This window comes from Dendrobates tinctorius, unplaced genomic scaffold (assembly GCF_039654945.1).
Source record: "Dendrobates tinctorius isolate UK_male_01 unplaced genomic scaffold, ASM3965494v1 ptg000167l, whole genome shotgun sequence".
Classification (NCBI taxonomy): Eukaryota; Metazoa; Chordata; class Amphibia; order Anura; family Dendrobatidae; genus Dendrobates; species Dendrobates tinctorius.
The window spans coordinates 3,019,825-3,047,314 of record NW_027361834.1 but is presented as its reverse complement, the minus strand read 5'-3'; the positions used below and the strand labels follow the sequence as shown (position 1 = coordinate 3,047,314).

General features: G+C 44.5%; 1 protein-coding gene across 2 annotated transcripts in view; it reads left to right on the top strand.

The window, feature by feature from the left end:
• The window catches only part of RFTN1 (raftlin, lipid raft linker 1), a 480,896-nt gene that overhangs the window by 244,478 nt on the left and 208,928 nt on the right, over positions 1–27,490 (top strand). For both annotated transcript variants that reach the window (XM_073550730.1, XM_073550731.1), the window contains one exon: positions 26,482–26,590. In XM_073550730.1, the coding sequence (XP_073406831.1) occupies positions 26,482–26,590 (109 nt within the window). The remainder of the gene's footprint in view (positions 1–26,481; positions 26,591–27,490) is intronic.

Genomic DNA, 27,490 nt, shown 5'->3' with positions numbered 1-27,490 from the left:
AGTTCCTTAGGGGTTCTCGTTTCCAAAATGGGGTCATTTGTGGGTGTTTCCACTGTTTAGGTACATTAGGGGCTCTCCAAAGGCAACATGACACCCGCAGACCATTCCATCAAAGTCTGCATTCCAAAACGTCACTACTTCCCTTCCGATCCCCGAAGTGTTCCCATACAGTAGTTTTCTCCCACATATGGGGTATCAGCATACTCAGGACAAATTGGACAACAACTTTTGGGGTCCAATTTCTCCTGTTACCCTTGGGAAAATAAAAAAAATGGTGACTAAAAGATCATGTTTGTGGAAAAAATACGAATTTTTTATTTTCACGCCTGGGCGTTATAAACTTCTGTGAAGCACTGGGGGGTTCAAAGTGCTCACCACACATCTAGATAAGTTCCTTGGGGGGTCTAGTTTACAAAATGGTGTCATTTGTGGGGGGTTTCCACTGTTTAGGTACATCAGGGCTTTTCCAATCGCGACATGGTGTCCGATCTCAATTCCAGCCAAAAACGTCAAATGGCGCTGCTTCCCTTCCGAGCTCTGCCATGCGCCCAAATAGTGGTTTACCCCCACATGTGGGGTATCAGCGTACTCAGGACAAATTGCACAATAACTTTTAGGGTGCTGTTACCCTTGGAAAAATAAGAATTGAGGGTGAAAAGATCATTTTTGTGGAAAAAATATGATTTTTTAATTGTACGGCTTTATGTTATAAACTTCTGTGAAGCCCTTGGGGGTTCAAAGTTCTCACCACACATCTAGATAAGTTCCTTAGGGGGTCTAGTTTCCAAAATGGTGTCATTTGGGGGGGTTTCCACTGTTTAGGTACATCAGGGGTTTTCCAATCGCGACATGGTGTCCGATCTCAATTCCAGCCAAAAACGTCAAATGGCACTGCTTCCCTTCCGTGCTCTGCCATGCGCCCAAATAGTGGTTTACCCCCACATGTGGGGTATCAGCGTACTCAGGACAAATTGCACAATAACTTTTAGGGTGCTGTTATCCTTGGAAAAGTAAGAATTGAGGGTGAAAAGATCATTTTTGTGGAAAAAATATGATTTTTTAATTGTACCGCTGTACGTTATAAACTTCTGTAAAGCCCTTGTGGGTTCAAAGTTCTCACCACATATCTAGATAAGTTTCTTGGGGGGTCTAGTTTCCAAAATGGGGTCACTTGTAGGGGGTTTCCACTGTTTAGGTACATCAGGGACTCCCCAAACGTGACATGGCGTCCGATCTGAATTCCAGCCAATTTTGCATTGAAAAAGTCAAACGGCGCTCCTTCCATTCTGAGCTCTGCCATGCGCCGAAACAGTCGTTCCCCCCCACATATTAGGTATCAGCGTACTCAGGACAAATTGCACAATAACTTTTGCAGTCCAATTTCTCCTGTTACCCTTGCTAAAATAAAAAAAATTGAACCTGAAGTATTTTTTTGTGAAAAAAAGTTAGATGTTCATTTTTTTTTAAATATTCAAAAAAATTCCTGTGACGCACCTAAAGGGTTAATAAACTTCTTGAATGTGGTTTTGAGCACCTTAAGGGGTGCAGTTTTTAGAATGGTGTCACTTTTGGGTATTTTCTATCATATAGACCCTTCAAAGTGGCTTCAAAAGTGATGTGGTCCTAAAAATAAAATGGTGTTGTAAAAATGAGAAATCGCTGGTCAACTTTTAACCCTTATAACTTCCTAACAAAAAAAATTTTGGTTCCAAAATTGTGCTGATGTAAAGTAAACATGTGGGAAATGTTAGTTATCAAGTTTTTTGTGTGCCGTATCTCTGTGATTTAAGGGCATAAAAATTCACAGTTGGAAAATTGTGAAATTTTCCAAATTTTTGACAAATTTCCGTTTTTTTCACAAATAAACGCAAGTTATTTGAATGAAATTTTACCACTAACATGAAGTACAATATGTCACGAGAAAACAATGTCAGAATCACCGGGATCCATAGAAGCGTTCCAGAGTTATGACCTCATAAAGGTACAGTGGTCAGAATTGTAAAAATTGGCCCGGTCATGAACGTGCAAACCACCCTTGGGGGTGAAGGGGTTAAAAGCTGGGGCATCTCTAACCATATTTCCCTGTCGTCTATTACTACAGTAGATTACATAGTAAAGGGTGAAATAAAACTATACTCACCAGTAAATGTAATTTTAACATTTTTCTACCTTATCTGGGCATGTGGTGTGTGTGACATGGTCAGACACATCCTATTTAACTTTTGAAGAAAGGGCTCTAAAACTCACAAAGCCTATGCAGACAATGCAATAACTGGTAAAAATTAGAAGGAAGAGGAGCTTTGAAACACCATGTGTTAGACATAAAGGAAGGTCTCATATATATTCTGATAAAATTGTTAGGTAGTGGGTCTTTTAGACTCATAAAACCCATGCACTAAGTGCAAGAGCTGCCAAACATTAGGAGGGACTGCAATACATGGAAGACACGTAGAGGAGGGCCTCAGTAAACATTTTTTCCCATTTTTTATGGAGTGGGGCTCTGAGACTGGTAAAGCTTAGGCACTAAGGGCAAGGGCTGAAAAACATTTATCCCTGGGGGTATATAAGAGAATTGCAGAGGTAGGCCTCACACAAATCCTGTAAACATTATGGAGGAGGGCTTCATATACACCTTGGAAAAATTATGGACTCGGGTCTGATGATGACCCTCTAAAAATTCTGAGCGTTTCACCTCATCCATGGCATCGGCCTCTGCATGCACCATCAGCAGCATGTACACTTCCACACCCCTTACCGCACGCCTTGCTCTTTTTAAATTAAGTATATAATATGTGTCTGCAAATGTTCCGATATTAATAGGAAAAAGAAAATATGTAGCCCTGAAAAGGACTTTTGTTTTTAGGATGCAGCAGCAGTATACCTGTAGAAGGACTGTAAAGCTGCATGCCCACGATCAGTAATGCTAGCGTTCTGGATACAGCATTACTCGATTAAATGACTTGCGTACCCAAAAACCCCAATAATTGAACAAATATCGAGCAGTAGCAAGCACGCTCGCTCATCACTAATCGTGAACTCATGTTTGTCCTTGAACGTACAACAGTTGTGGATGTGAATAACGAAGGCAAATAACACCGTGCATTAACTGGGCCTCCGTTAGTAGCAAAACCATTATAATTTGTGATAACAAAGAAATAAAACAGATGTTTAGATCATTGCCAATGCTCATGGTAATGATTACTCTGCGGTGTTCATTATTTCATTATTTAGAACTCTCCTTATAATATCTTACACCTTTCAAACCCAATAATCCTCCTCACAAGATAAAACCGAGGCTGTCAGCTTCTCAGTTAATTAATTGTGCTAGGGGCATGTCGATATAAAAGCCTGGCAATGTGCTTGCTATACTTTGTTGTGTTTTACTTACTTTGTTTTTATATTTTGCCCATTCTGCTCTCCCATGGTACTCTACTTTGTTATTTATTCTGCATAAATAAATCCTTTAATGACACATCTAAAGATTCATGATTGCTCATATTTCATAGGAGCTCCACCACCAGACCAGCCAAAATTACCATCCTAATAGTTCTCTTGTTTTGTCCGTCTGGGGTGGGATGGTTGTTTTATAATAAAATAAATTCAAAAGCAATTAAAAATAATATGAAAACAGCGAATAGTTGGAGGCGCAGTTATAACTAGATAGGCATTTCCTGAAGGAAATACATGGTGCTTGAACAGCGCTGCCAGCTTTACAGCAGTGTATCAGGTGTCGACTGTAAGAAAGTAAAGTTAGAATATGAATGTTGTGTATAGCCACTTTGGCACATTCAGCACCTCAGTAGCCATTTTGGCCACTTGGTAGCCACTTTGTCACATTCGGCACCTTTTTAGCCACTTGGTAGCCACTTTGGCACATTCGGTACCTTTTTAGCCACTTTGGCCACTTGGTAGCCACTTTGGCACATTCGGCACCTCGGTAGCCACTTTGGCCACTTGGTAGCCACTTTGGCACATTCGGCACCTTGGTAGCCACTTTGGCCACTTGGTAGCCACGTTGGCACATTCGGCACCTCTGTAGCCACTTTGGCCACATGGTAGGCACTTTGGCATATTCGGCACCTCGGTAGCCACTTTGGCCACTTGGTAGCCACTTTGGCACATTTGGCACCTCGGTAGCCACTTTAGCCACTTGGTAGCCACTTTGGCACATTTGGCACCTCTGTAGCCACTTTGGCCACTTGGTAGCCACTTTGGCACATTCGGCCCCTCGGTAGCCACTTTGGCCACTTGGTAGCCACTTTGGCACATTCGGCACCTCGGTAGCCACTTTGGCCACTTGGTAGCCACTTTGGCACATTCAGCACCTCTGTAGCCACTTTGGCCACTTGGTAGCCACTTTGGCACATTCAGCACCTCGGTAGCCACTTTGGCCACTTGGTAGCCACATTGGCACATTCAGCACCTCTGTAGCCACTTTGGCCACTTGGTAGCCACTTTGGAACATTCGGCACCTCATTAGGCACTTTAGCCACTTGGTAGCCACTTTGGCCACTTGGTAGCCACTTTGGCACATTCGGCACCTCGGTAGCCACTTTGGCCATTTGGTAGCCACTTTGGCACATTCAGCACCTCGGTAGCCACTTTGGCCACTTGGTAGCCACTTTGGCACATTCGGCACATTGGTAGCCACTTTGGCCACTTGGTAGCCACTTTAGCACCTCGGTAGCCACTTTGGCCACTTGGTAGCCACTTTGGCACATTTGGCACTTCTGTAGCCACTTTGGCCACTTGGTAGCCCCTTTGGCACATTCGGCACCTCGGTAGCCACTTTGGCCACTTGGTAGCCACTTTGACACATTCGGCACCTCGATAGCCACTTCGGCCACTTGGTAGCCTCTTTGGCACCTCGGTAGCCACTTTGGCTACTTGGTAGCCACTTTAGCACATTTGGCACCTGGGTAGCCACTTTGGCCACTTGGTAGCCACTTTGGCACATTCGGCACCTCGGTAGCCACTTTGGCCACTTGGTAGCCACTTTGGCACATTCGGCACCTCTGTAGCCACTTTGGTCACTTGGTAGTCACTTTGGCCACTTGGTAGCCACTTTGGCACGTTTGGCACCTCGGTAGCCACTTTGGCCACTTGGTAGCCACTTTGGCACATTCGGCACCTCGGTAGCCACTTTGGCCACTCTGTAGCCACTTTGGCACATTCGGCACCTTAGTAGCCACTTTGGCCACTTGGTAGCCACTTTAACACATTCGGCACCTCTGTAGCCACTTTGGCACATTCGGCCCCTCAATATCCACTTGGTAGCCACTTTGGCACATTCGACACCTCAATAGCCACTTTGGCCACTTGGTAGCCACTTTGGCCACTTGGTAGCCACTTTGGCACATTCGGCACCTCTGTAGCCACTTTGGCCACTTGGTAGCCACTTTGGCACATTTGGCACCTCGGTAGCCACTTTGGCCACTTGGTAGCGGTAACGGTTGTGCTGTGAGGAAAGGCTAGAACAACCCGGAAGTGGACCCTCTGGGTCACAGCTCCAGAGCCCCCCGGGGGCGAGCTGACCAGGTGGAGCCACCCCCTATACAGGGAGTGTTAGGGGCAGGCCCACAGGGGATGGAACAGTGACAGCCGGAGCCAAAGGGGCGACTGGGGTGAGCACCAGGGAGACTACAGTGGAGAATCCGAGCTGCAACTGAAGAGAGGAATACAGGGACCACGGAGCGAGAGAGATGTGAGGACCAGGAGCACCTGCGGATGGCAGAAACTGGAGGCTGCAAGAGAACGAGAAAATAAACAATAATACAGCGGACAAGAGGGTTCAGAGCAGACAGACAAGGGAACCCGCAGGCACGAGGTAAACCAGACAGCCTGTCAGAGGTGGTAGTACGGAGGGAGACACAGGAGCAGGGACAAAGACAGGGACACGGAGCAAAGCAGGAGGTGGAGAACACAGAAGCTATCAGTGGTAGCGCAGGCAGACAGCAAAGGTAGCGGTAAAGGGCCTGAGGACAGGGCGAGCGCTGGCAGTGAGGACAGCGTCACCGCATAAGATAATCAGGCGCCTTACCTGGCCTGGCGCCGAGTAGAAACAGTTGGTGGGCGCCGCCATGTTGGGGGCAGAGCCACCGCGTCACTGTTCCCTGAAGTCTGAGCACCGGGTGAGACGTCAGGCGCAGGTGCGCAGGAGCGACGCCGAGGACCCCGGATGTCGGGAGCAGGGACGCGCTGTGGAGGCGCACGGGACCGCGCTGGTGAGTAGCGGCGGCGGTGGAGGGTGTGACAGTACCCCCCCTCAACTCCCCCCTTCCTAATGCAGGTGAGAAATCGTCTCATGATAAGAGGAGCATTAATGTTTTCTCGAGGTTCCCAAGATCTCTCCTCAGGTCCAAAACCCCTCCAATCGACCAAAAACAAGGTTCTCCCCCTAACTGTCTTCATGGCGAGTATATCCTTCACCTCAAAGATATTGTCAGAACAACTAGGTTGGGGATTTTGAGAAGAGGCTGAGTGGAAGCGGTTAAATATCGCAGGTTTGAGGAGTGATACATGAAAGACATTGGGGATTCTCAGCGAGGCGGGCAATTTCAACTTGTAGGCCACGTCATTGATATGCCTTAAGACTTCAAAGGGGCCATTGTAACGTGGACCTAACTTATAGGAGGGAATCTTTAGTCTGATATACCGTGAGGATAGCCAGACTTTATCTCCGGGGAGATACGGAGGAGCGTCCAAACGTTTTTTTGTCGGCATACCTCTTCATTCTGCAACTGGCTCTCTCAAGAGCCTCCTTGGTGTCCCTTCAAATCTACGAGAAGTCCACAGACAAGGAGTCCGCCGCCGGTACACCCGAGGTGGGGGAAACGGGAAGGGGGATGCCGGGATGTCCAAAAACCACAAAAAAGGGAGACTTGGAGGAGCCTTCACTGGGATGATTATTGTAAGCGAATTCAGCCCATGGGAGAAGAGAAACCCAGTCATCCTGGTGAGCATTGGAAAAATGCCGGAGGTAGGAAGTCAGGACCTGGTTGACTCGCTCAACTTGTCCGTTCGACTGGGGATGATAGGCTGAGGAGAAATCGAGTTATCTTCATCAATCCACAGAGAGCTCACCAAAAATGGGAGGTAAACTGAACTCCTTGATCCGAGACAATATGCTGAGGGAAGCCATGGAGTCGGAAGACGTGGAGCAAGAAAATCTTCGCCAACTCAGGGGCAAAAGGCAGGCTTGGCAATGGAACGAAGTGGGCCACTTTGGAAAACCGATCAACGACCACTAAGATAACGGTACATCTTGAGGAGGGAGGTAAATCGATGACAAAGTCCATAGCGATATGGCTCCACGGGGTCGTAGGCACGGGCAACGGATGTAAGAGTCCCGGAGGAAGGTGTCTAGGGACTTTGTTCCTGGCACACGAGGGACAAGAAGCGATGAAATCCAACACGTCCTGGTGAAACGAAGACCACCAATAGTGGTGGGAGACGAGAGAGAGAGTTTTCTTGACTCCAACGTGTCCAGAAAATTTAGACGAATGACCCCAACGCAGGACTTTCGGTCTGTCTCCACTATGAGCAAAGGTCTTACCCGGTGGTGGAGAAAGTACGCTTAGTGGAGCCACGGAAAGGATTTTGGCCGGATTAATGATATGCTAGGTCCATCTTCCTTGTCCACTGACAAAAATGACCGGGATAGAGCATCGGCTTTGATGTTCTTATTCCCAGGTCGAAAGTGGAGTTCAAAATCAAAGCGTCCGAAAAACAAAGACCATCGGGCTTGCCATTGGTTGAGCCTTTGGGCAGACTGGACGTAAGCCAAATTTTTATGATCCATGAATATGATAAACGGATGGACGGCTCCCTCGAGAACATGGCGCCACTCCTCGAGGGCCAGTTTTATGGCCAATAGTTCTCGGTCTCCAATGGAGTAATTATGTTCCGGAGCGGAGAAAGCTTTAGAAAAGAATCCGCACGTGACCAAGAGACCAGAGGAGACTTTCTGCAGAAGGACTGCTCCTGCTCCCACTGAAGATGCATCAACTTCGAGGATGAATGGTCTATTGGCATCTGGGTGGTGGAGCACCAGAGACTTTGCGAACTCTTGTTTCAGGGCTTCAAAGGCCGCTTCAGCGTCAGGGGGCCAGGAGTTGGGGTTGACCCCTTTGCGGATGAGAGCAGAAATAGGCTTGGTCAGTGACGAAAAATGAGGGATAAATTGCCTGTAATAATTGGCGAAGCCCAAAAAGCGCTGGATTGCCTTTACTCCATTACTTGTACAAATCCCCTCCGAAATGTAAAGTGCTGTGGAATATGTCAGCACTATAGAAATAAAATTTATTATTATATTATTATTATTACTCCAAGGGGACGTGGCCAATTGAGGACAGCAGAGACTTTCTCAGGGTCCATTTCTACGCCTGAACTCGAAACGATGTAGCCAAGAAAAGGCAACGAAGCTTGCTCAAAGAGGCATTTCTCCAATTTGGCAAAAAGGTGATTCTCCCTGAGTTTTGAAGGACTTGGCGGACGTCTCGACGATGTGTGCACAAGTCGGGGGAGAAGATCAAGATGTCGTCTAATTAGACCATGACACAGACATAGAGAAGATATCGAAAGATGTCATTGACGAGTTCCTGGAATACTGCAGGCGCGTTGCAGAGACCAAATGGCATGGCTTAATACTCGTAATGACCGTCCCGTGTGTTGAATGCGGTCTTTCACTCATCCTCGGACCGTATGCAAACAAGGTTGTAGGCTCCTCGCAGATCAAGCTTGGTAAATACTCGTGCTCCCCTCAGGTGATCAAAGAGTTCAGAGATGAGTGGCAGCGGGTATTTGTTCTTCACCGTGATGCGGTTTAGGCCACGATAGTTGATGTATGGACGAAGGGACCCATCCTTCTTTTTCACAAAGAAGAAGCCCGCTCATACAGGAGATGAGGATTTCCAAATGAAACCTCTGGCCAAGTTATCCTGAACGTACTCCGACATGGCTTGTGTCTCGGCTAGAGAGAGAGGATAAATCCTTCCACGAGGAGGAGTGGTGCCAGGAATGAGCTCGATGGGGCAGTCATAGGGTCGATGTGGAGGAAGGACCTCAGCTTCTCTCTTGTCGAAGACATCCGAGAAGGCACTATACGCAGACGGCAGTCCGGAGGGAATGGGGAGAGGACGGGGAACACCTATGGGATGCACCGGCAGCAGACACCGAGCCCGACAGGACTCCTCCCAGCGCAGAACATTGCCATTATGCCAATCCAAGGTGGGCTCGTGGAGCCGCAGCCAAGGAAGACCGAGGAGGACAGGGTGGGAGATACCAGCTAAAACATAGAACGTAATTTTCTCTTTGTGCAGGGCCCATATTTGCAGCTCAATCTCTTGCGTAACCAAGGTAACGGTCTCTTGTAAGGGGTTGCCATCCACAGATGCAAGGATCTGTGGATTCTCCGGGGTCCTCACGGGGACAGAAAAGTTGGTGACCACATAGAGCCTAATGAAATTTCCAGCGGCACCCGAGTCCACGTAGGCCGCCAAGGAAACTCGCTTATCACCGACATGCAAGAGGACAGGTAAAGTAAGGGGTTGAGAGGTATCATATACACCTAGGGAGGCCTCTCTTACCTGACCTAGGCGGAGAAGTTTTCCGGACGTTCCGGACAGGTTCGGAGCAAATGAGACCCACTGCCGCAACAGAAACAGAGACTCTGGGAATTTCTCTCCTTGCGACGCTGTTCGTAGAGCCTTAGGCGGTCCACTTGCATCGGCTCAGGCGTGGAAGCAGAAGTGAGAGCCCTGGAACAGGAACTGGGTGGTCTGCGAGCAGATGGCAATGGGCCGTATGTCTTCTCTCACGAGCCCATTCCTGGAACCGGAGATCGATCCGAGTGGCCAGAGAAATTAGATCATCCAGGGCAGTGGGGGTATCGCGACCAGCAAGCTCGTCCTTTATACGACCCGAAAGACCCCACCAAAAGGCTCCCACCAGGGCCTCGTTGTTCCAACCCAAGTCGGACGAGAGGGTCCGAAACTGGATGGCGTACTGGCCCACGGTTTGAGAACCCTGGCACAGACTGAACAGGGACTCCGTAGTAGAGGCTAGACGGCCTGGTTCGTCGAATACCTGATGAAAAGTATCCAAAAAAAACGACAGCTGGGTAACCACAGGGTCGTCACGCTCCCAGAGGGGATTCACCCAAGCCATCACTGGGTGGGGCTTTTCAGAAGCCATTGGCGCACTGCGCCTTTAAGACCTTGAATCAGCGATCTGTCAGCTTCTATTAGCTAATACGGGTCATGTGTGGAAGCTGCATTTGCTTAGCTGCCATCTTTGTAAGGTCACTTCACCTGTGCTGTGGCTTCAATCCATGTCAGTTGGGGGTCATGGAAAGGTCGCCATTAATTCCTATGGGAAATTTTTTGCTTAAAATGCGATATTTTTTTAAAAACTACAAATCGGATCGACTCCAAAAATACATAGCACACATGTCCCCACCGAGGGCTTTGAAACGCCGCCTGAACGGGGTCTCTGCGCCGAGCGGTTCGGGCCGCATTAATTGTGGAAAATGCGGAGAAGAAGTAGAATAATAATACCGTATATACTCGTGTATAAACCGACCCGTGTATAAGCCGACCCCCCAATTTTGCCACAAAAAACTGTGAAAACTTATTGACTCCATATGTAGAAAAGGTCGCACTCAGCAGGATAAAATATAGCTCCTTTATTGACACATATTTACATGTCAGGTCAGAGTAGAGTGGCAAGAGTGTTCACAAGCTGACAACGCCCGTTTCACGCTGTTCTAGCGCTTCCACGGGTCCTTATTGACTCGTGTATAAGCCGAGGGTGGAATCCATAGACTATGCCCCCATATGCTGCTCCATAGTTTATGCCCCCATATGCTGCTCCATAGAATATGCCCCCATATGCTGCCCCATAGAATATGCCCCATATGCTGCTCCATAGATTATGCCCCCATATACTGCTCCATAGTTTATGCCCCCCATATGCTGCCCCATAGAATATGCCCCATATACTGCTCCATAGACTATGCCCCCATATGCTGCTCCATAGAATATGCCCCATAAGCTGCTCCATAGACTATGCCCCATATGCTGCTCCATAGAATATGCCCCCATATGCTGCAAAAAAAAGCCATACTCACTTCTCCTGGGTCCATCGCCGCTGTCTGCCGCTTCTTGTGTCAGTGACTGTTCAGCCAGCAGAGGGGCGGCGCGCACTAATCACGTCACCGCGCCCCCTGCTGCCTAAACGTCACTGACACGGGATGCAGCAGAGACAGCAGTGAGCAGCGATGGACCGGGGGAAAGGTGAATATCGCTATACTTACCTGTCCTGCCGCGGTCTCTGCAGCCTCGCTCGCTTCTCCACTGTCTCCCTTCCCTTCCTGTCTTCAGCGGTCACGTGGTACCGCTCATTACCACTCATGAATGTGCGCATATTCATGAGTGGTAATGAGCGGCACCACGTAACCGCTGAAGACAGGAAGGGAGACAGTGAAGAAGCGAGCGAGGCTGCAGAGACCGCGGCAGGACAGGTAAGTATGATCACTGACACCCCCGCTCCCCCTCCCCCGCCGACACCCAGGTATATGACCCGTGTATAAGCCATGAGGGGGACTTTCAGCCCAAAAAAATGGGCTGAAAATCTCTGCTTATACACGAGTATATACGGTAATAAAATATAAGAAATCGGATTACAATATGTTGCTTGAACCTAGAGGTTCAAGAACAATAACAAGGAAGGTATAAGCAGCAAAAAAAAGGGACACCACCACAAAGATGTCAGACAAAAATCAAGTAAAGAATAACAGTAATTTGCGCTATAAATACCTTCCAAAGTGAGGAGTGGGGTAGTCAATACGTGGTGTATGAGGTACAAGGATGTAAGTCCGCAAGGACAGGGTCCTCTCTTCTCTGCACCAGTCTATCATTGTAAATTTGTTTACTGTTAACGATATCTATAGCTTTGTATGTAACCCCTTTCTCATGCACAGCACCATGGAATTAATGGTGCTATATAAATAAATAATAATAATAAGGATATGTCCCCATGAAGTCGTAGAATAAGTGATTTCAAAGATAAGGCAATTTCAGTCAAGCATTGATTAAAAAGCTATAACAATATGTATAAACTCACTTAGTTCGGCTGATAGTCAAGCTTACCTGGCAGGGATACAACCAAGAAGTTTGTGCCCACTAGTCAATCTAGGTCATCCGTAGGAGAGTTTACAATCGATGGGAAGGTGGTTATAATGAGGTTATTACCTTTCCCCCGTTGGTGGGGTAGTGGTTGAATCATGCACCGACAGGGAGAACCTCCGGTGATGTCTGCGATGTTCGAGGTGGTGGCTTGTTGCAGCTGATGAATCTGAGTTGCGAAACACTGTCCCAGCCAGTGACATGCGCTCCGTGCGGCTCTACTCCATCAGTGTGCGGGAATCCAGGTGTAAGGGAGGGACAGGACTGTAGTCGTGACCTGTATTACTGTAGCAGCTGTGTCCAGTCCTTCCCCTACATGAAACAATACTTTTCTCCTCGGCATACCTGCATCTCCAGATTCAGCTTCACCCGGGCACTTCCCAGGCCATAACGGTCCCTCTTCTAGGCAACCCCCATCAATGGAGACACAGTACGAGACAACTTTTAACACTTTCTTTACTTAGGATTTTGCACGTTACATCCACAGCTGGTACATCATAACATTTGCTTGCTTCCTCATCTTTCCCTTGACAGACCTCAAAATTAATCAGTGGGATTATATATTCAATAATAACACCAGAAGCACAAAAAGAATAACCCCTAAAATTTAGCTTTTAATTCAATGACTAAAAACATTAGTGAAAATGACTAAAAGAAGGAGTAGTAGAGGACAAAAAAATGAAGGGAGAAAAAATTGTTTTTAGTTCTCTTCAGTATTCAAATAATGGGCCAATGGCTAAGTTACCCTAGTCAGCCCTAATTTCACCCTTCCTAGCCGCGGAGGTTGGCACCCTAGTTGTAGACGATATGGCGCCCCCGCTCAACGTCGGTATCCCTAATAACCCCTACGTCTCCCTGCATATACAAAAAGGGACACAAAAAAGAAACACACACACACTTACAGTACTGAAAGAATAAAGAGACAAAAAATGGTCTCATAGATAATACTAAATTGCTATGAACTTATCTCGTAGTATTTCTAATAGTATAAGAACCCCAAAAAGACTTATCTCGGAGTCAAAAGAATATAATGGGGTTAATATCCGGCAGCTTAGAGAAGGACTTATCTCGTAGTCACAAAAATGCTAATAAGCTGCAAATGGCAGACCCAATTACCAGATAGCAAAATTAAAAAACGGCTACAAGAAAAAGCACATCACATTGAATAAATATTGCACACTAGAGGCAGTGAAAAAAAGCCTATATAGCACTTGCGGCAGCCATTACCTTGCAAGTAAGGGCAGAATCACCCTAATACAGTAAAACATAATAAGGCTACCATATTCATCTCTGATTATACAGCGTGGTACACCAATATTCAAGTAGCAATGCATACAAAGTCACATAGCATAATTGCTCAGTAGATTAAATCTAAATAGATAGTGCCACCGCAGGATCTGCCAAAAATAATGTACAACATTATACTTATCAGCCACTTGATGCATATGGAAACCCGACGCGTTTCCCCCTCTTAATCCGCTGAGGGTTCATCAGGGGTCAAAAAGTGGGGTCTCATTACCCCTGGCCGAGAGAGCAATACAGTGTGCGGCTTTACTCCAAGCGCGTTCGCCGCCATTGTTTAAAGATGCCGCGCCGATATAGAACGCCCACTTCCGGTTACCAAAATCCAAAATGGAGGTCTAAACCGGAAGGGATCATATTGAGGACGGACATGCGGTGCAGCAGTTACCATAGACGCCGCGCACCTTACTAGACAGCACGGATAGAAACAGGGATTCACAAAAAGGTGCCTGAAACAAAATAGGGCAATACATCCCTCTCAACAGAAACACCATATCTCGCAAACAATATGCGGCCGATCAATTCAACAGCCTCACTATTCAGAACGCCCAAAACTTCAAGAAAATAGATAACAATAATCCTCAAAAGGCATGGAGTAGAATAATTGTATCCCTACATAGAATAAATGAAAAATAATAAAAAATTCCAATAGTAATAATATACCGACCAAATTATCAAAAACCCTATAAAGAGCTGGCTGGGAAAATGTGAAACACACTGATTATAGATAACTACTGAAATTTAGCTGTTCATTAAGGCCTTTTGGACTCTGTGATTCAAGCCAAAAAATCCAGCGTGTCTCACGCTGTAGGATTCTATTATCCCAATCCCCCTGTCTGACTGCGGGCTGCACTCTCTCTATAACACGAAAATTAATATGTTTATCATCCCCTCCATGCACCATATTGACATGACGGGCTAAGGGGGTATCTCTTTTGTGTCTAATATCCCCCAAATGTTCACCTATGCGGACACGTAATTCACGCTTTGTTTTGCCAACATAGTCAAGGGGGCAAGTACAAGTACACAGATAAACAACTCCAGTGGTTTTACAGTTTGCAAAGCTTTTCATTTCATAAATCCTCTTTGTATAGGCACTACAGAAAGTATGGGATACACAGATATATTTGCAAAAGCTACAGTGTCCGCACCTAAAGGTCCCAATTGCTCTGTTCCGCAACCACGTTTCCTCTCTCTTCTGAGGTTCCAGGTGGCTACCTACCACCCGATCCCTTATTGACCTACCCTTCCTAAATGTAACTGATGGACCCTGGGTGATACAATCACGTATGTCATTATCAATTTTCAGGATAGACCAATACTTCTCCAAGATGTTCATAACTTTACCAGATTGGTCATCGAAGGTACCTATCAATCTAGTGATTGCATTGGAGTCCTCCCTTACCCTCGGAGTCAACAATGACGTCCTGCTTACTTGTTTAGCATGCTTATAGGCCGGTTCAATCACCCTTGTTGGATAACCCCTGCTCCTGAACCTCCTCCATAGATCACTCGACTGCATTTCAAAATCATTCCAATCAGAGCAGTTCCTCCGAACTCTGAGGAACTGACCCCTTGGGGTTATCTTTTGTTCCTACGACCAGGTTTGACCCATTTGTATGGGTTAAGGATATTAATCTATTTACACGAAAACTTAAGTGGAAAAATTTTTTTGCTTTGAATGATAAAAACAAATGTCAACAACTTGGGATAACGGAGGAGGAACTCCCTGATGTAATGCTTCTGGCTGATTTGTTTGAGGAAGGACAGAGAGATATTGGGGTGGGCCCTTTTTCTGATTTGAAACCAAAAAGTAAAAAGAGGCCACCAATTGGTGATACTGGGAGTATTGATATTTTTCAACAGCTTGTCTCGGCAGAGATTTGTAAGATTGACTCCAAGAGAGATAGGGTTCCACCCAATCTCTCCTTTCGTGAGAGAAAGGCTCTGGAAGAACTTGGTGATAATGATCGGATTGTATTGAAGCCCTCTGATAAAGGGGGCAATACTGTTATCCTCAACAGAGACGAATATATTCAAATGTGTATGAGGATTCTCTCTGACAAATCAACGTATGAGCTGCTCAGGAGTGATCCGACGAAGGAGTATAGTCTGAAATTGTCAGTATTGCTCAACAAGGGACTTGATTTGAAGTTGATCTCAAAGAATGAGTTCAACTTCTTACTACCCAAGTGGCCAGTTACAGCTACGTTTTACTCCTTGCCTAAGATCCATAAAGGGTTCGATCCCCTTAAGGGTAGACCAATCGTTTCGGGGATCGATGCCCTTTGTCAGAATTCCAGCAGGTATTTGGATCAATTGTTGAGACCATTTGTGCTATCTCTCCCATCATATTTGCGAGATACTATGGACCTCCTTAATAAACTTGAAGGAATTACAGTGGATCCAGGTACGATACTGGCCTCTATTGATGTTGAGGCTTTGTATAGCAGCATTGGCCACACAGAAGGTCTAAAAGCTGTTGAACATTTTCTCAAGGGGATGGGTATTCACTTTGGAGCACACAACAATTTCCTGCTGGAACTTCTTCAATTTGTATTGTGTCATAATTTCTTCCTATTTAATGGGAGATACTACCACCAGCTCAGGGGCACAGCGATGGGGAGCCCTTGTGCCCCTACCTATGCTAATTTGCTCCTGGGCTGGTGGGAGGACACTCAGGTCTTTGGGGACGAGGATGTCGTCTGGTCCCCTAGGATATTATTCTGGGGTCGGTACATTGACGACATCCTCGTCCTCTGGGCGGGGTGTGGAGAATCATTCAGATCCTTTGTTGATACCCTTAATAATAATGAGTTGCGTCTTTTCTTTACCCATGAGGTAGGTGGAGATCAGATCACATTCCTGGATGTCAATATTTCTATTTCTTCAGATGGCTTGCTTAAAACCAACCTGCACCGAAAACCAACCTCAACTAACAGTCTCTTAAGGTGGGAAAGTCATCATCCCCCCCCTCTTAAACGAGGTATACCAAGGGGTCAGTTCCTCAGAGTTCGGAGGAACTGCTCTGATTGGAATGATTTTGAAATGCAGTCGAGTGATCTATGGAGGAGGTTCAGGAGCAGGGGTTATCCAACAAGGGTGATTGAACCGGCCTATAAGCATGCTAAACAAGTAAGCAGGACGTCATTGTTGACTCCGAGGGTAAGGGAGGACTCCAATGCAATCACTAGATTGATAGGTACCTTCGATGACCAATCTGGTAAAGTTATGAACATCTTGGAGAAGTATTGGTCTATCCTGAAAATGGATAATGACATACGTGATTGTATCACCCAGGGTCCATCAGTTACATTTAGGAAGGGTAGGTCAATAAGGGATCGGGTGGTAGGTAGCCACCTGGAACCTCAGAAGAGAGAGGAAACGTGGTTGCGGAACAGAGCAATTGGGACCTTTAGGTGCGGACACTGTAGCTTTTGCAAATATATCTGTGTATCCCATACTTTCTGTAGTGCCTATACAAAGAGGATTTATGAAATGAAAAGCTTTGCAAACTGTAAAACCACTGGAGTTGTTTATCTGTGTACTTGTACTTGCCCCCTTGACTATGTTGGCAAAACAAAGCGTGAATTACGTGTCCGCATAGGTGAACATTTGGGGGATATTAGACACAAAAGAGATACCCCCTTAGCCCGTCATGTCAATATGGTGCATGGAGGGGATGATAAACATATTAATTTTCGTGTTATAGAGAGAGTGCAGCCCGCGGTCAGACAGAGGGATTGGGATAATAGAATCCTACAGCGTGAGACACGCTGGATTTTTTGGCTTGAATCACAGAGTCCAAAAGGCCTTAATGAACAGCTAAATTTCAGTAGTTATCTATAATCAGTGTGTTTCACATTTTCCCAGCCAGCTCTTTATAGGGTTTTTGATAATTTGGTCGGTATATTATTACTATTGGAATTTTTTATTATTTTTCATTTATTCTATGTAGGGATACAATTATTCTACTCCATGCCTTTTGAGGATTATTGTTATCTATTTTCTTGAAGTTTTGGGCGTTCTGAATAGTGAGGCTGTTGAATTGATCGGCCGCATATTGTTTGCGAGATATGGTGTTTCTGTTGAGAGGGATGTATTGCCCTATTTTGTTTCAGGCACCTTTTTGTGAATCCCTGTTTCTATCCGTGCTGTCTAGTAAGGTGCGCGGCGTCTATGATAACTGCTGCACCGCATGTCCGTCCTCAATATGATCCCTTCCAGTTTAGACCTCCATTTTGGATTTTGGTAACCGGAAGTGGGCGTTCTATATCGGCGCGGCATCTTTAAACAATGGTGGTGAACGCGCTTGGAGTAAAGCCGCACACTGTATTGCTCTCTCGGCCAGGGGTAATGAGACCCCACTTTTTGACCCCTGATGAACCCTCAGCGGATTAAGAGGGGGAAACGCGTCGGGTTTCCATATGCATCAAGTGGCTGATAAGTATAATGTTGTACATTATTTTTGGCAGATCCTGCGGTGGCACTATCTATTTAGATTTAATCTACTGAGCAATTATGCTATGTGACTTTGTATGCATTGCTACTTGAATATTGGTGTACCACGCTGTATAATCAGAGATGAATATGGTAGCCTTATTATTTTTTACTGTATTAGGGTGATTCTGCCCTTACTTGCAAGGTAATGGCTGCCGCAAGTGCTATATAGGCTTTTTTTCACTGCCTCTAGTGTGCAATATTTATTCAATGTGATGTGCTTTTTCTTGTAGCCGTTTTTTAATTTTGCTATCTGGTAATTGGGTCTGCCATTTGCAGCTTATTAGCATTTTTGTGACTACGAGATAAGTCCTTCTCTAAGCTGCCGGATATTAACCCCATTATATTCTTTTGACTCCGAGATAAGTCTTTTTGGGGTTCTTATACTATTAGAAATACTACGAGATAAGTTCATAGCAATTTAGTATTATCTATGAGACCATTTTTTGTCTCTTTATTCTTTCGGTACTATAAGTGTGTGTGTGTTTCTTTTTTGTGTCCCTTTTTGTATATGCAGGGAGACGTAGGGGTTATTAGGGATACCAACGTTGAGCGGGGGCGCCATATCGTCTACAACTAGGGTGCCAACCTCCGCGGCTAGGAAGGGTGAAATTAGGGTTGACTAGGGTAACTTAGCCATTGGCCCATTATTTGAATACTGAAGAGAACTAAAAACAATTTTTTCTCCCTTCATTTTTTTGTCCTCTACTACTCCTTCTTTTAGTCATTTTCACTAATGTTTTTAGTCATTGAATTAAAAGCTAAATTTTAGGGGTTATTCTTTTTGTGCTTCTGGTGTTATCATCTTTCCCTTGCTCTTTGTCACTTCTGTGCAGTACACGCCTGGACCGGACCATCTTAGACTGCTTCCCAGTTCCTTCATGGCCTGACCTTGCTATGATGACATTTCCTTCAGCGTGTTTCGCCCCAGACACTAATTCATCAGTCACTACGTTTGGTGGCCCCTGGTGAAGCATCCGGCCCGTCTGTACCGATCTCGTCGAAGCTCCAACCACCTTCATCTCCTTAGTCCAGCCAACTTCTGCCCTAAAAGCATTGGCCCAGGTGATGAGGCGCCACATCTTTCCTTTCCTGTTCTGGCCCACTGCTAAGACACGCAGTGGCCATGGGTAAAGTGGGCTATAACTACTTAACGTTACGTGGCTGCCTAGCTGTCCGGGCCTATTGTCCATGTGGACCCTTGGGCACCCTGGCCTCATCTGACTTAACTGCCCTTCAGCACTAACCTTAACTCCCAGCAGCCCCTCCTACAATTAACCCTCTAAGAACATCCTATCAGGCCCCACTAGTATGCCCCCATCTACTGGCCCGCAACATAATTACATCTACTCGGTCTATGGGGGAACGATGTACTAAGAGTGCCCTCCTCTAATGTCCCAAGAAGGATGCACTAGCTTACCCTAACTATACATAGACAACAGACACATAATACTATACAATACACAATGGTAACACATACATGTGGCAATACCATTAAAGACTGGCAATAATACATATTTCTATGTAGCAGTACCGCAGACGTTAATCAGAAACATTATAATACAGCAATATATACATAGTAACATAGGAGGGATAACTCTGTGGAAGGAAACAAGAAAACATCACATTTCACTTACTTGCACTGGCGCCGAGGTAGTCCAGCATGGTCGTAATGTCTCGTGGTCCTTACCACACTTATTACTACATCTAGTCATGTGTACCTCACATGACCACCTATGTCACGCATTTCCTGTCTGCTTCTCAGACATTGTGACCACGCTAAAAATAATATGAGATAACCCAATATCCTTTGAACAACAGCTTTTTCCTTATTAGTGTAAGTATTAGTGTATTAGCGAAACAGTGGTGGAGTGCGCATATCATAGGTGAGGAGGACTTCATAGTCTGCACATATCATTGAGAAGACTCTTAAAGGGCTTGTCTAAACTTAATGACAGCACCCAGCACCAATACCTATCATCTCTTTCCAGCCCTGATGCCAGGATGTAAACCATGAACAGCACAACTCCATTGACTGTGTACTGGTTAGAGAGCTGCACCTCAGCTTCTATTGAAATGGAGAGAAGTTGAACTGCCGCATTCAGCAATGGCCACTACACCGTGAATGGAAATGGCTCCACTCACTGTTTAACATCCAGCTGCCGCCAGAGCAGAATAGGTGTCACTCCCAGTGTGGGAAGACTAAGTGCAACACGAAGGGATGAGGGGAAGGAAAACCAGGCTCTAGGGAAAGGGTGAGTGGAGACCCCTAGGCAGATCTGATAACACCCTACCTACCCTACCGTCCCTAAATTGGTTCCTCACCAATTGCTGAGCAGGAACCTAAGCCCTGTATCTCCATAGAGCTAGGCCCTGATTAGGAAAGGGATGACCATAGGTCAATCCCCACTGTAAACTAAAGACTAAAAGGTAGACAGACAAGGGGAATGAACATAGCTTGAGCATACTCAGAGAGGAAACACCAAAACATCCTCAAACAGCTCCAGAGAGGAAGTTGGCCAACTGCTATAGCTCCAAGCCTTCACAAGAGAAAAAGAGAATATTACCAGCAACTCTGCAGCAGACTGGGGATTTCTAAACCCCCAGGTCCATGTGTGTCAACTAGAGCCAGAGGGAGGTTGCCGCTGGGTCCAAGAGTCAGAAGGATTAAGGAGGCGTCTGTAATGCCAAACACAGAGACCTTCTGCAGCCAGATGCAGAGCAACAATCTGTTGAATCTGACACACCTGTGACAATAGGGATAGATCATCAATATCATAAGTATGTATAACCCTTTTAAGAGTTCAAGTAAATGACACATCTTTATAATCAGGGTGTCTGTCTCTGCTTTATACTTTCCTCTGATAGGGTTAAATCCAGCAAAAGTAGGTATAAAATTTAACTTTTAAAAACTTAATAAAAGTTCCCTAATAGGGAATGTATAAAAACACCAACAACACTACCACCAATTCAAAAAGTGCTTTTTGGACTTAATCCAAGCCCTACGGACACGAAAACACACAATGCTGTATAAATAAAGACTATGAACAATCTCACCAATGGGTCAGCAGACAATCCCGAGTAGTTCTATTAAAAGAGATTGTTCAATTAGCATTGTTCTTATACCCTGTGCCACATTATTGTATTTTGTAATGAACCTAACTATATTCTTTTTTTTTTTCCAACAAGGGGTGAGAAATTGATCATACAGTGAGTATGCTGTAATCACTACCCGGCACTCTAAATGGCAACCTGCTACACAGCGTGTGGGTGTAGAGCAGGCTGTCAATCAAAGTGCATGGTAGTGACTACTAGTATAGTATGTGGTACTATAAGCCAAAATAGAGAATGGAGTAGCAGTGGGGGTTTCTGGTGTTGGACCAGGGCAGTGTTAGTATTGTCTGTATTTTGTATGCAATCATTTGGAGACCACTTTTTGATGGTGGAAAAAGCCTTTAAGTCAATTTTAATGGACTCCTGAGAGATGAATCAGGGGAACGGTATATGCCATACTTTCTTGACCCTACCAAGTGTTATCCCCATCTCTTTCTGCAGAGAATGAAGAATAGATCCAATGTAGTTTCTTCTTTACTTGTAAGGTGGCCATTCGATGATTTCTCATTGCTAACTGCATCGTGATTCTTTATTTTCATGAATGGTTTTCTTATTTAGTTCATTTAGAACTGGCAGAGTGTTAAGTGTTTACACACCGATTAGCAAGAACAGGTGAACTTGGGTGAGATTGGCAGAATAAATTACCGGTACCGTAGCTGGGTTATGCTGCCATGAACAACATGACTTTTATAACTGGTATTTCTTCTTTGCTTTGCTTGAATGTAAAAATAACACCTTGAGAAAGCAACATAATTAACACTTCCAGTATCTCACAGGGGATTCCACCTTTAGGAGCTGAAGGTTAGATTGATTATGTAAATGTTAAATGTAATTATTGTAAGAAGAACTCTAGGGACATGTGAGAGCAGTAATTGATCCAGTCGTTTGACTACTACACGCTGTTTGTAATAGTAATATTACTTTAGATATACGGCACCTCTTCTCAGCAGAGACCCCAATGCTTTAAACCTATTGGCTTAACACTTCATCTAGCCTATCTTATTCTCATAGCTCATCTCATATTCCATTTGTCTCTCACAACCATCTTACCTTCCTACATCTTCGATATTTTATTTTTCTTGACCAATGTCATAGTTGGCATTGCTTTAATAAAGAGGCATCAAGAACAAGAAAACTGGACCTTGAAACTAGGAATATTTTGGGCTGTTATGGAGCAGGGATATCAAATATTTTTTTTCTTGGTTTCAATTTCTTAAGTTTTCAGATTGGGGGAAAAGGAATGTGATTTCAACTTTGTTGTTTTTTTTGTTATATATATATATATATATATATATATATATATATATATATATATATATATATATATATATATTTTTTTTTACTTCTTACTTATTTTTTGTCACCCTAGGCAGTGTTTCCCAAACTCCACTTCTCGCTGCCCCCTAACAGATCATTTATTCAGGATTTCCTTAGTATTACACAGGTGAGAAAACCTGTTGCATTTTTTGATGTCTTGACAAATCATTTTATCACCTGTGCATACCAAGGAAATCCTGCAAACATGATCTGTTGGGGTTCATGAGGACTAGCGTTTGGGAAACACTGACCTAGGGGACTAGAATCTGTGGTAGTTTCTGTCCCCACTGTTCCACCAAAACTGTACTGACCAAAATGTCTGCTGCCTATACTCCTCCTTCTAGACCTGTCCTCTGCATTTGACACAGTCGACCACTCACTCTTACTACAAATCTTCTCTTTCCTTGTTGTCAAAGACCTTGCCCTCTCCTGGATCTCCTGATACATTTCTAAATGCATATTTAACACCTCCCACTCCCACACCATCTCCTCATCCCAACCTCTCTCTGTTGGTGTCTCTAAAAGCTCTGTCCTGGGGCCCCTACTAGTCTCAATTTATACCTTTGGCCTGACACAACTCATAAAGTCTCATAGCTTCCATTACCACCTGTACACTGACAATACTCAGATCTACCTCTCTGGCCTAGACATCACCTTGCTGCTGTGAAGAATCTCAGAGTATCTATCAGTCAAATACTCCTCTCACTTCCTAAAACTCGGTGTGAGCAAAACTGGACTCATCATCTTTCCTCCTTCTCACCTACCCCGCTACCCAATCTATCTATAACAATTAACGATACCATGCTCTCTGCAGTACCGGAATTGTGCTGCCTCGAAGTAACCCTTGACTCTGTCCTGTCCTTCAAACCGCATATCCAAGTTCTTGACGCCTCCAACTCAAAAATATTTCCAGAATTTGTCTTTTCCTAAACCCTGAATCTAATAAAATGTTAGTGCATGCCTTTATCATCGCCAGCCTCGGCTACTGCAATATCCTCCCTTCTAACACTCTCTGACCTCTCCAGTCAGTCCTTAACTCTGCTGCTCGACTAATCCACCTTTCTCCTTGCTGCTCCTCTGCTTCTCCTCTCTGCAAATCCCTTCATTGACTCCCAGTTCCTGAATGTATCTGGTTCAAACTGCTAACACTGACAAAGCTGTCTGTTATCTGTCTCGTCCATATGTCTCCAAACTAATCTTTTGATATGTTCCATCTTCCCAAGATTTCCTTCTCTCTTCCACACTCATACATTCCTCACCGAATTACCTCCAAGATCTCTTTTGAGTATCCCTCATACTTTGTGCCTCAACAGATTTGATTATCCGCCACACTCATAAGCTTCAGACAAGCTTGGAAACCCATCTATTCAAGAAAGCTTACAACCTGCAATGACCACACTACCACCTCACCACCACCAGAGCTGCCGCAACCCCCTCTAACCTAGTATCTCTCTCCCTTCTGTACGAGTCTGTCACAAATTATTCACCGCAATTTATATTTGTATTTTGTGTGTAACCCCTTCTCTTATACAGCACCATCATTGGTGCTCTAAAAATAAATAATAATAGTTTGAGTGCTTGTATTATGTACTTCAGTATATTAGTAATTGAGCATATAATAAAATGAATGGTCTCTTATAAAACTACGTCATGGGCTGGGCTTCATATCAGTACCAAGATAGCAGAAATGAGCAGCAGTCTCCTGGGTGCCATAACTATCCATTTAGAACCATTTAAATGCTGCTTCCATTCCAACTATGAGGAATGGAGCAATTACATGACACATCCATTCATTTCAGTGGATGCCCTCACACTGTACTGACTACCAAAGTCATACATGCACCCGACATGGGACAAACATCTACTTCTGATATTGGGGAAGGGTTAAATATTCAGATGCATGTTTGAATTATGCTTCTTTCATTGCCTAAGGGACTGCTGGAAAAAGTCTAGCACGCGGCTATTTCCAGCAATTCCGGACAATGAATAGAGCGGACGGCCAAGTATGCTCACCTCTGCTCCATTCAAAACTTGCAACTTTGGGTCAACACCTTTTGGGCTCACTCACGTATAACTACACCTGGTGCTATCCTATGTTTTATCAGATAGCACTCAGACCAATATTATGCTATGGGGCATGCAGATCTGCTGTTTTTTTTCGTGCTGACTTGGCATGAGAAAACAATCACTGCATGCTACGCGTGGCTCACGAATTCTGATCATGTGCACCCATGCAAGTCTGTGGGTGCATATGAAGCATCAGACTGCATTCTGATATCATCCGCGTGCAGTCTGACATCCGGGACTCGGACAATGGAGAAATTAGGTTCTCCATCTTCTCCGCACTTGTGATGCGATTTTCGCATGCGAGAGAATGAGATTACACTAATATAACACTCGGCTCGAATTCCGATCACAGAGTTTGGGCTGAGTGTCATTAGCATAATCGGCCCGATTGATATGGCCGCCTGACCGCAACCTAAATGTGTGAGAAGCAGACTAACTGAATAACATTAAAACATGTCAGTATAAGGGTAGTCCATCCACTGCCTCAGATTATGGGTGTTGCTGTTGGAAGCCCTAATCATCAACTATGAGGAACGGAGCAATTACATGGCACATCCATTCATTTCAATGGGTGCGCTGCTGTCCGTACCCTGTACTGACTACCAAAGTCTTACCGCATAAGGACTGCAGCGCACCCACAATACCTCCAACCAGTGTAGTTATTATGGGGCGGGTGAGAGGTGGTTGGGGAGTACCAACATATTTTGTTTTGTATAAATAATATACATATTAAAAATATAATGGTAGAATTGCATTAATAGTACCATGGCAGGTTTTTTTTATATACCTTTAGTATCACGGGTTTGATCAGATAGCTCCCTAAACTGTCTTTCTAGTGATATGCTTATGTCGTTTATACATACAAATATTCTTTATAAATACCTATAATTAGGTTGATGCGTAAATTTTGCTGTAGTGGTTATCTCTTCCAAGCGGTCATTAGAGCCCCAGGAAGAGCTCTAAGCATGCCTCTAGTTAATGTACAGTGAATGAAGCTGCCTGTAGCATAATGAATAGAAAATTATTCTTACATTTAATGTGAAGACTCAGCAGGACATACGGTCATATAACCCGCACCGCAGTCTCCGGTTAGACTCCATACAAAGACAAATAATGCGATTATAGAAGAGCGTAATCTTCTATGATTAAAAGCAGACTCACCCGAGATGTTCATTGTGTTGGGTTCTTTTGTTTGTCTTCAACTTAATTCTTTCTTCTTTTGGTATGCTGTATAATTACTTTTCTTTATTCTGGTGCATGGCTGGTGCTCTACCTTGTTACCACGAAAAAAAAAAATAAACAATGATGCATGATTAATAAAGAAAATTAGGGGAAATTCAAGGTTGAGGTTTGAAAGCAAACCTGAATTGCTGACATTTTTTAGGTGCCAGTTTTGTTCCCACGCAAAATGAATCTCCCCCCCCCAAAAAAAAAAACTGTTTATAAGAAAAGAAAAGAAACAAAACCAAGTTTAGATGACTGTGGTCCTCCTTGATTTTTATATGGGGATACGTAATTAGTGAATCAGAGGTTGGATTGATAATGTTTCTTTCACTTACGGTACATAGATATTCATAAATTTTCTGTTTTGTTTATTTTTTTTGTCGTGGACATTAAAAAAAGAAAGTGACAAGAGGACGTGTGGACATATTGGTTGTCACTTTTGAATTAGCTTCTCAACAACTAAAACTGCCATTCTGTCAGCATGCGCTGTCAATTATATAGAAGCAATTTACCGTCAGCTGCTGAGAAGATTGTTTAAAGGTGACAACCAATATGACTGCACTTGCTGTTCTCATTTCTGCAAAAATGTCCTCCAAAAAAAAAGTCAGAAGACGTTGCAATGTATTCGTAAATAAAGAGCACATAAGAAGACAAACTTTGTAGTTCTGACTACTGATTTTCTGATGGCGGGTATTTCTTTATGGAATGAAATCCTGTTTAACAGTATTCACTTGAGATTAGCGTCTTATGCAGCTTGTCTTGTCATTCTCAGAAACTTAACTGGTGATCAAACAACTGAGGAATACAGCTTGGATATAGAACCTTGTATGTCTTCTGACCAACAACCAGACCAAAAACTGATACCAGACTTGGTAAAGAGGGTAAGTAGCACCTTAATAACTTAGTAATTTATTATATTGATGCACTTGTTGGGCTGTGTGTTGTCGTCAGTCTCTTTCCAATTGGAGCTTCTAATTTTCTTACATACAGGCTATTTCTCCTTTGTTTTTATTAGTTTACTCAAGTATATAGCACCAATAATTTCACAGCACTCATCAGACATAATCATCACTGTCCCCGTTGGGTTCATAATTTGATCCCTATCAATATGTCTTTGGAGTGTGGGAGGAATTTGAACCCAGGGTCCCATCGATGTAAAGAAGCAGTGCTAACCACTGAGCCACTGAAGTGCCCTGAAACCAATACACCTGTAAAGGGACGGACCAGTCTAAGCAGTATACTATCCCAATAATGCGAAGCAGACATGCTCACCGACCCTTCATTGTTATATAATATAGTATAATAAGATGTTACTTCTTTTCCTGCAAATACATATGAAGCGCCCCCTGGGCTGTGGCTTTTACTCGTTACCGGGCCGGTGTCTTAAAGGGATGTGTCGCGGTGGTAGTGACCCGGTCCGTGGACCTGAGTGTCCATGTAAAATAAGAGGATTCATGCTGAACAAAGTTTATATGTAGATAAGTTTGTGACGCCACCTGTGGTATTGTCACGGGGGCTAAGTTCAACTAAGGCTGAAAGACCCGGGGCCCCTGTGGTGTCCCTTTACTAGGGGAAACCCTGTCTGACCCTCAACCCAGGGTTTTTGCTGAAGGTGCAAATGCCTGAGCCTCCGACCTTTCCTTATCTCCTGCTCAGCCCTGCACTTAACCCTCCACCCTCCACCCAGTGAGAAGTCACCACCAAAGCTCCCACACAAATAATGACAGACAGGGAGAACTTAAACTGCACTGCGCCGCACACACACAGGAATAAACAGTAAT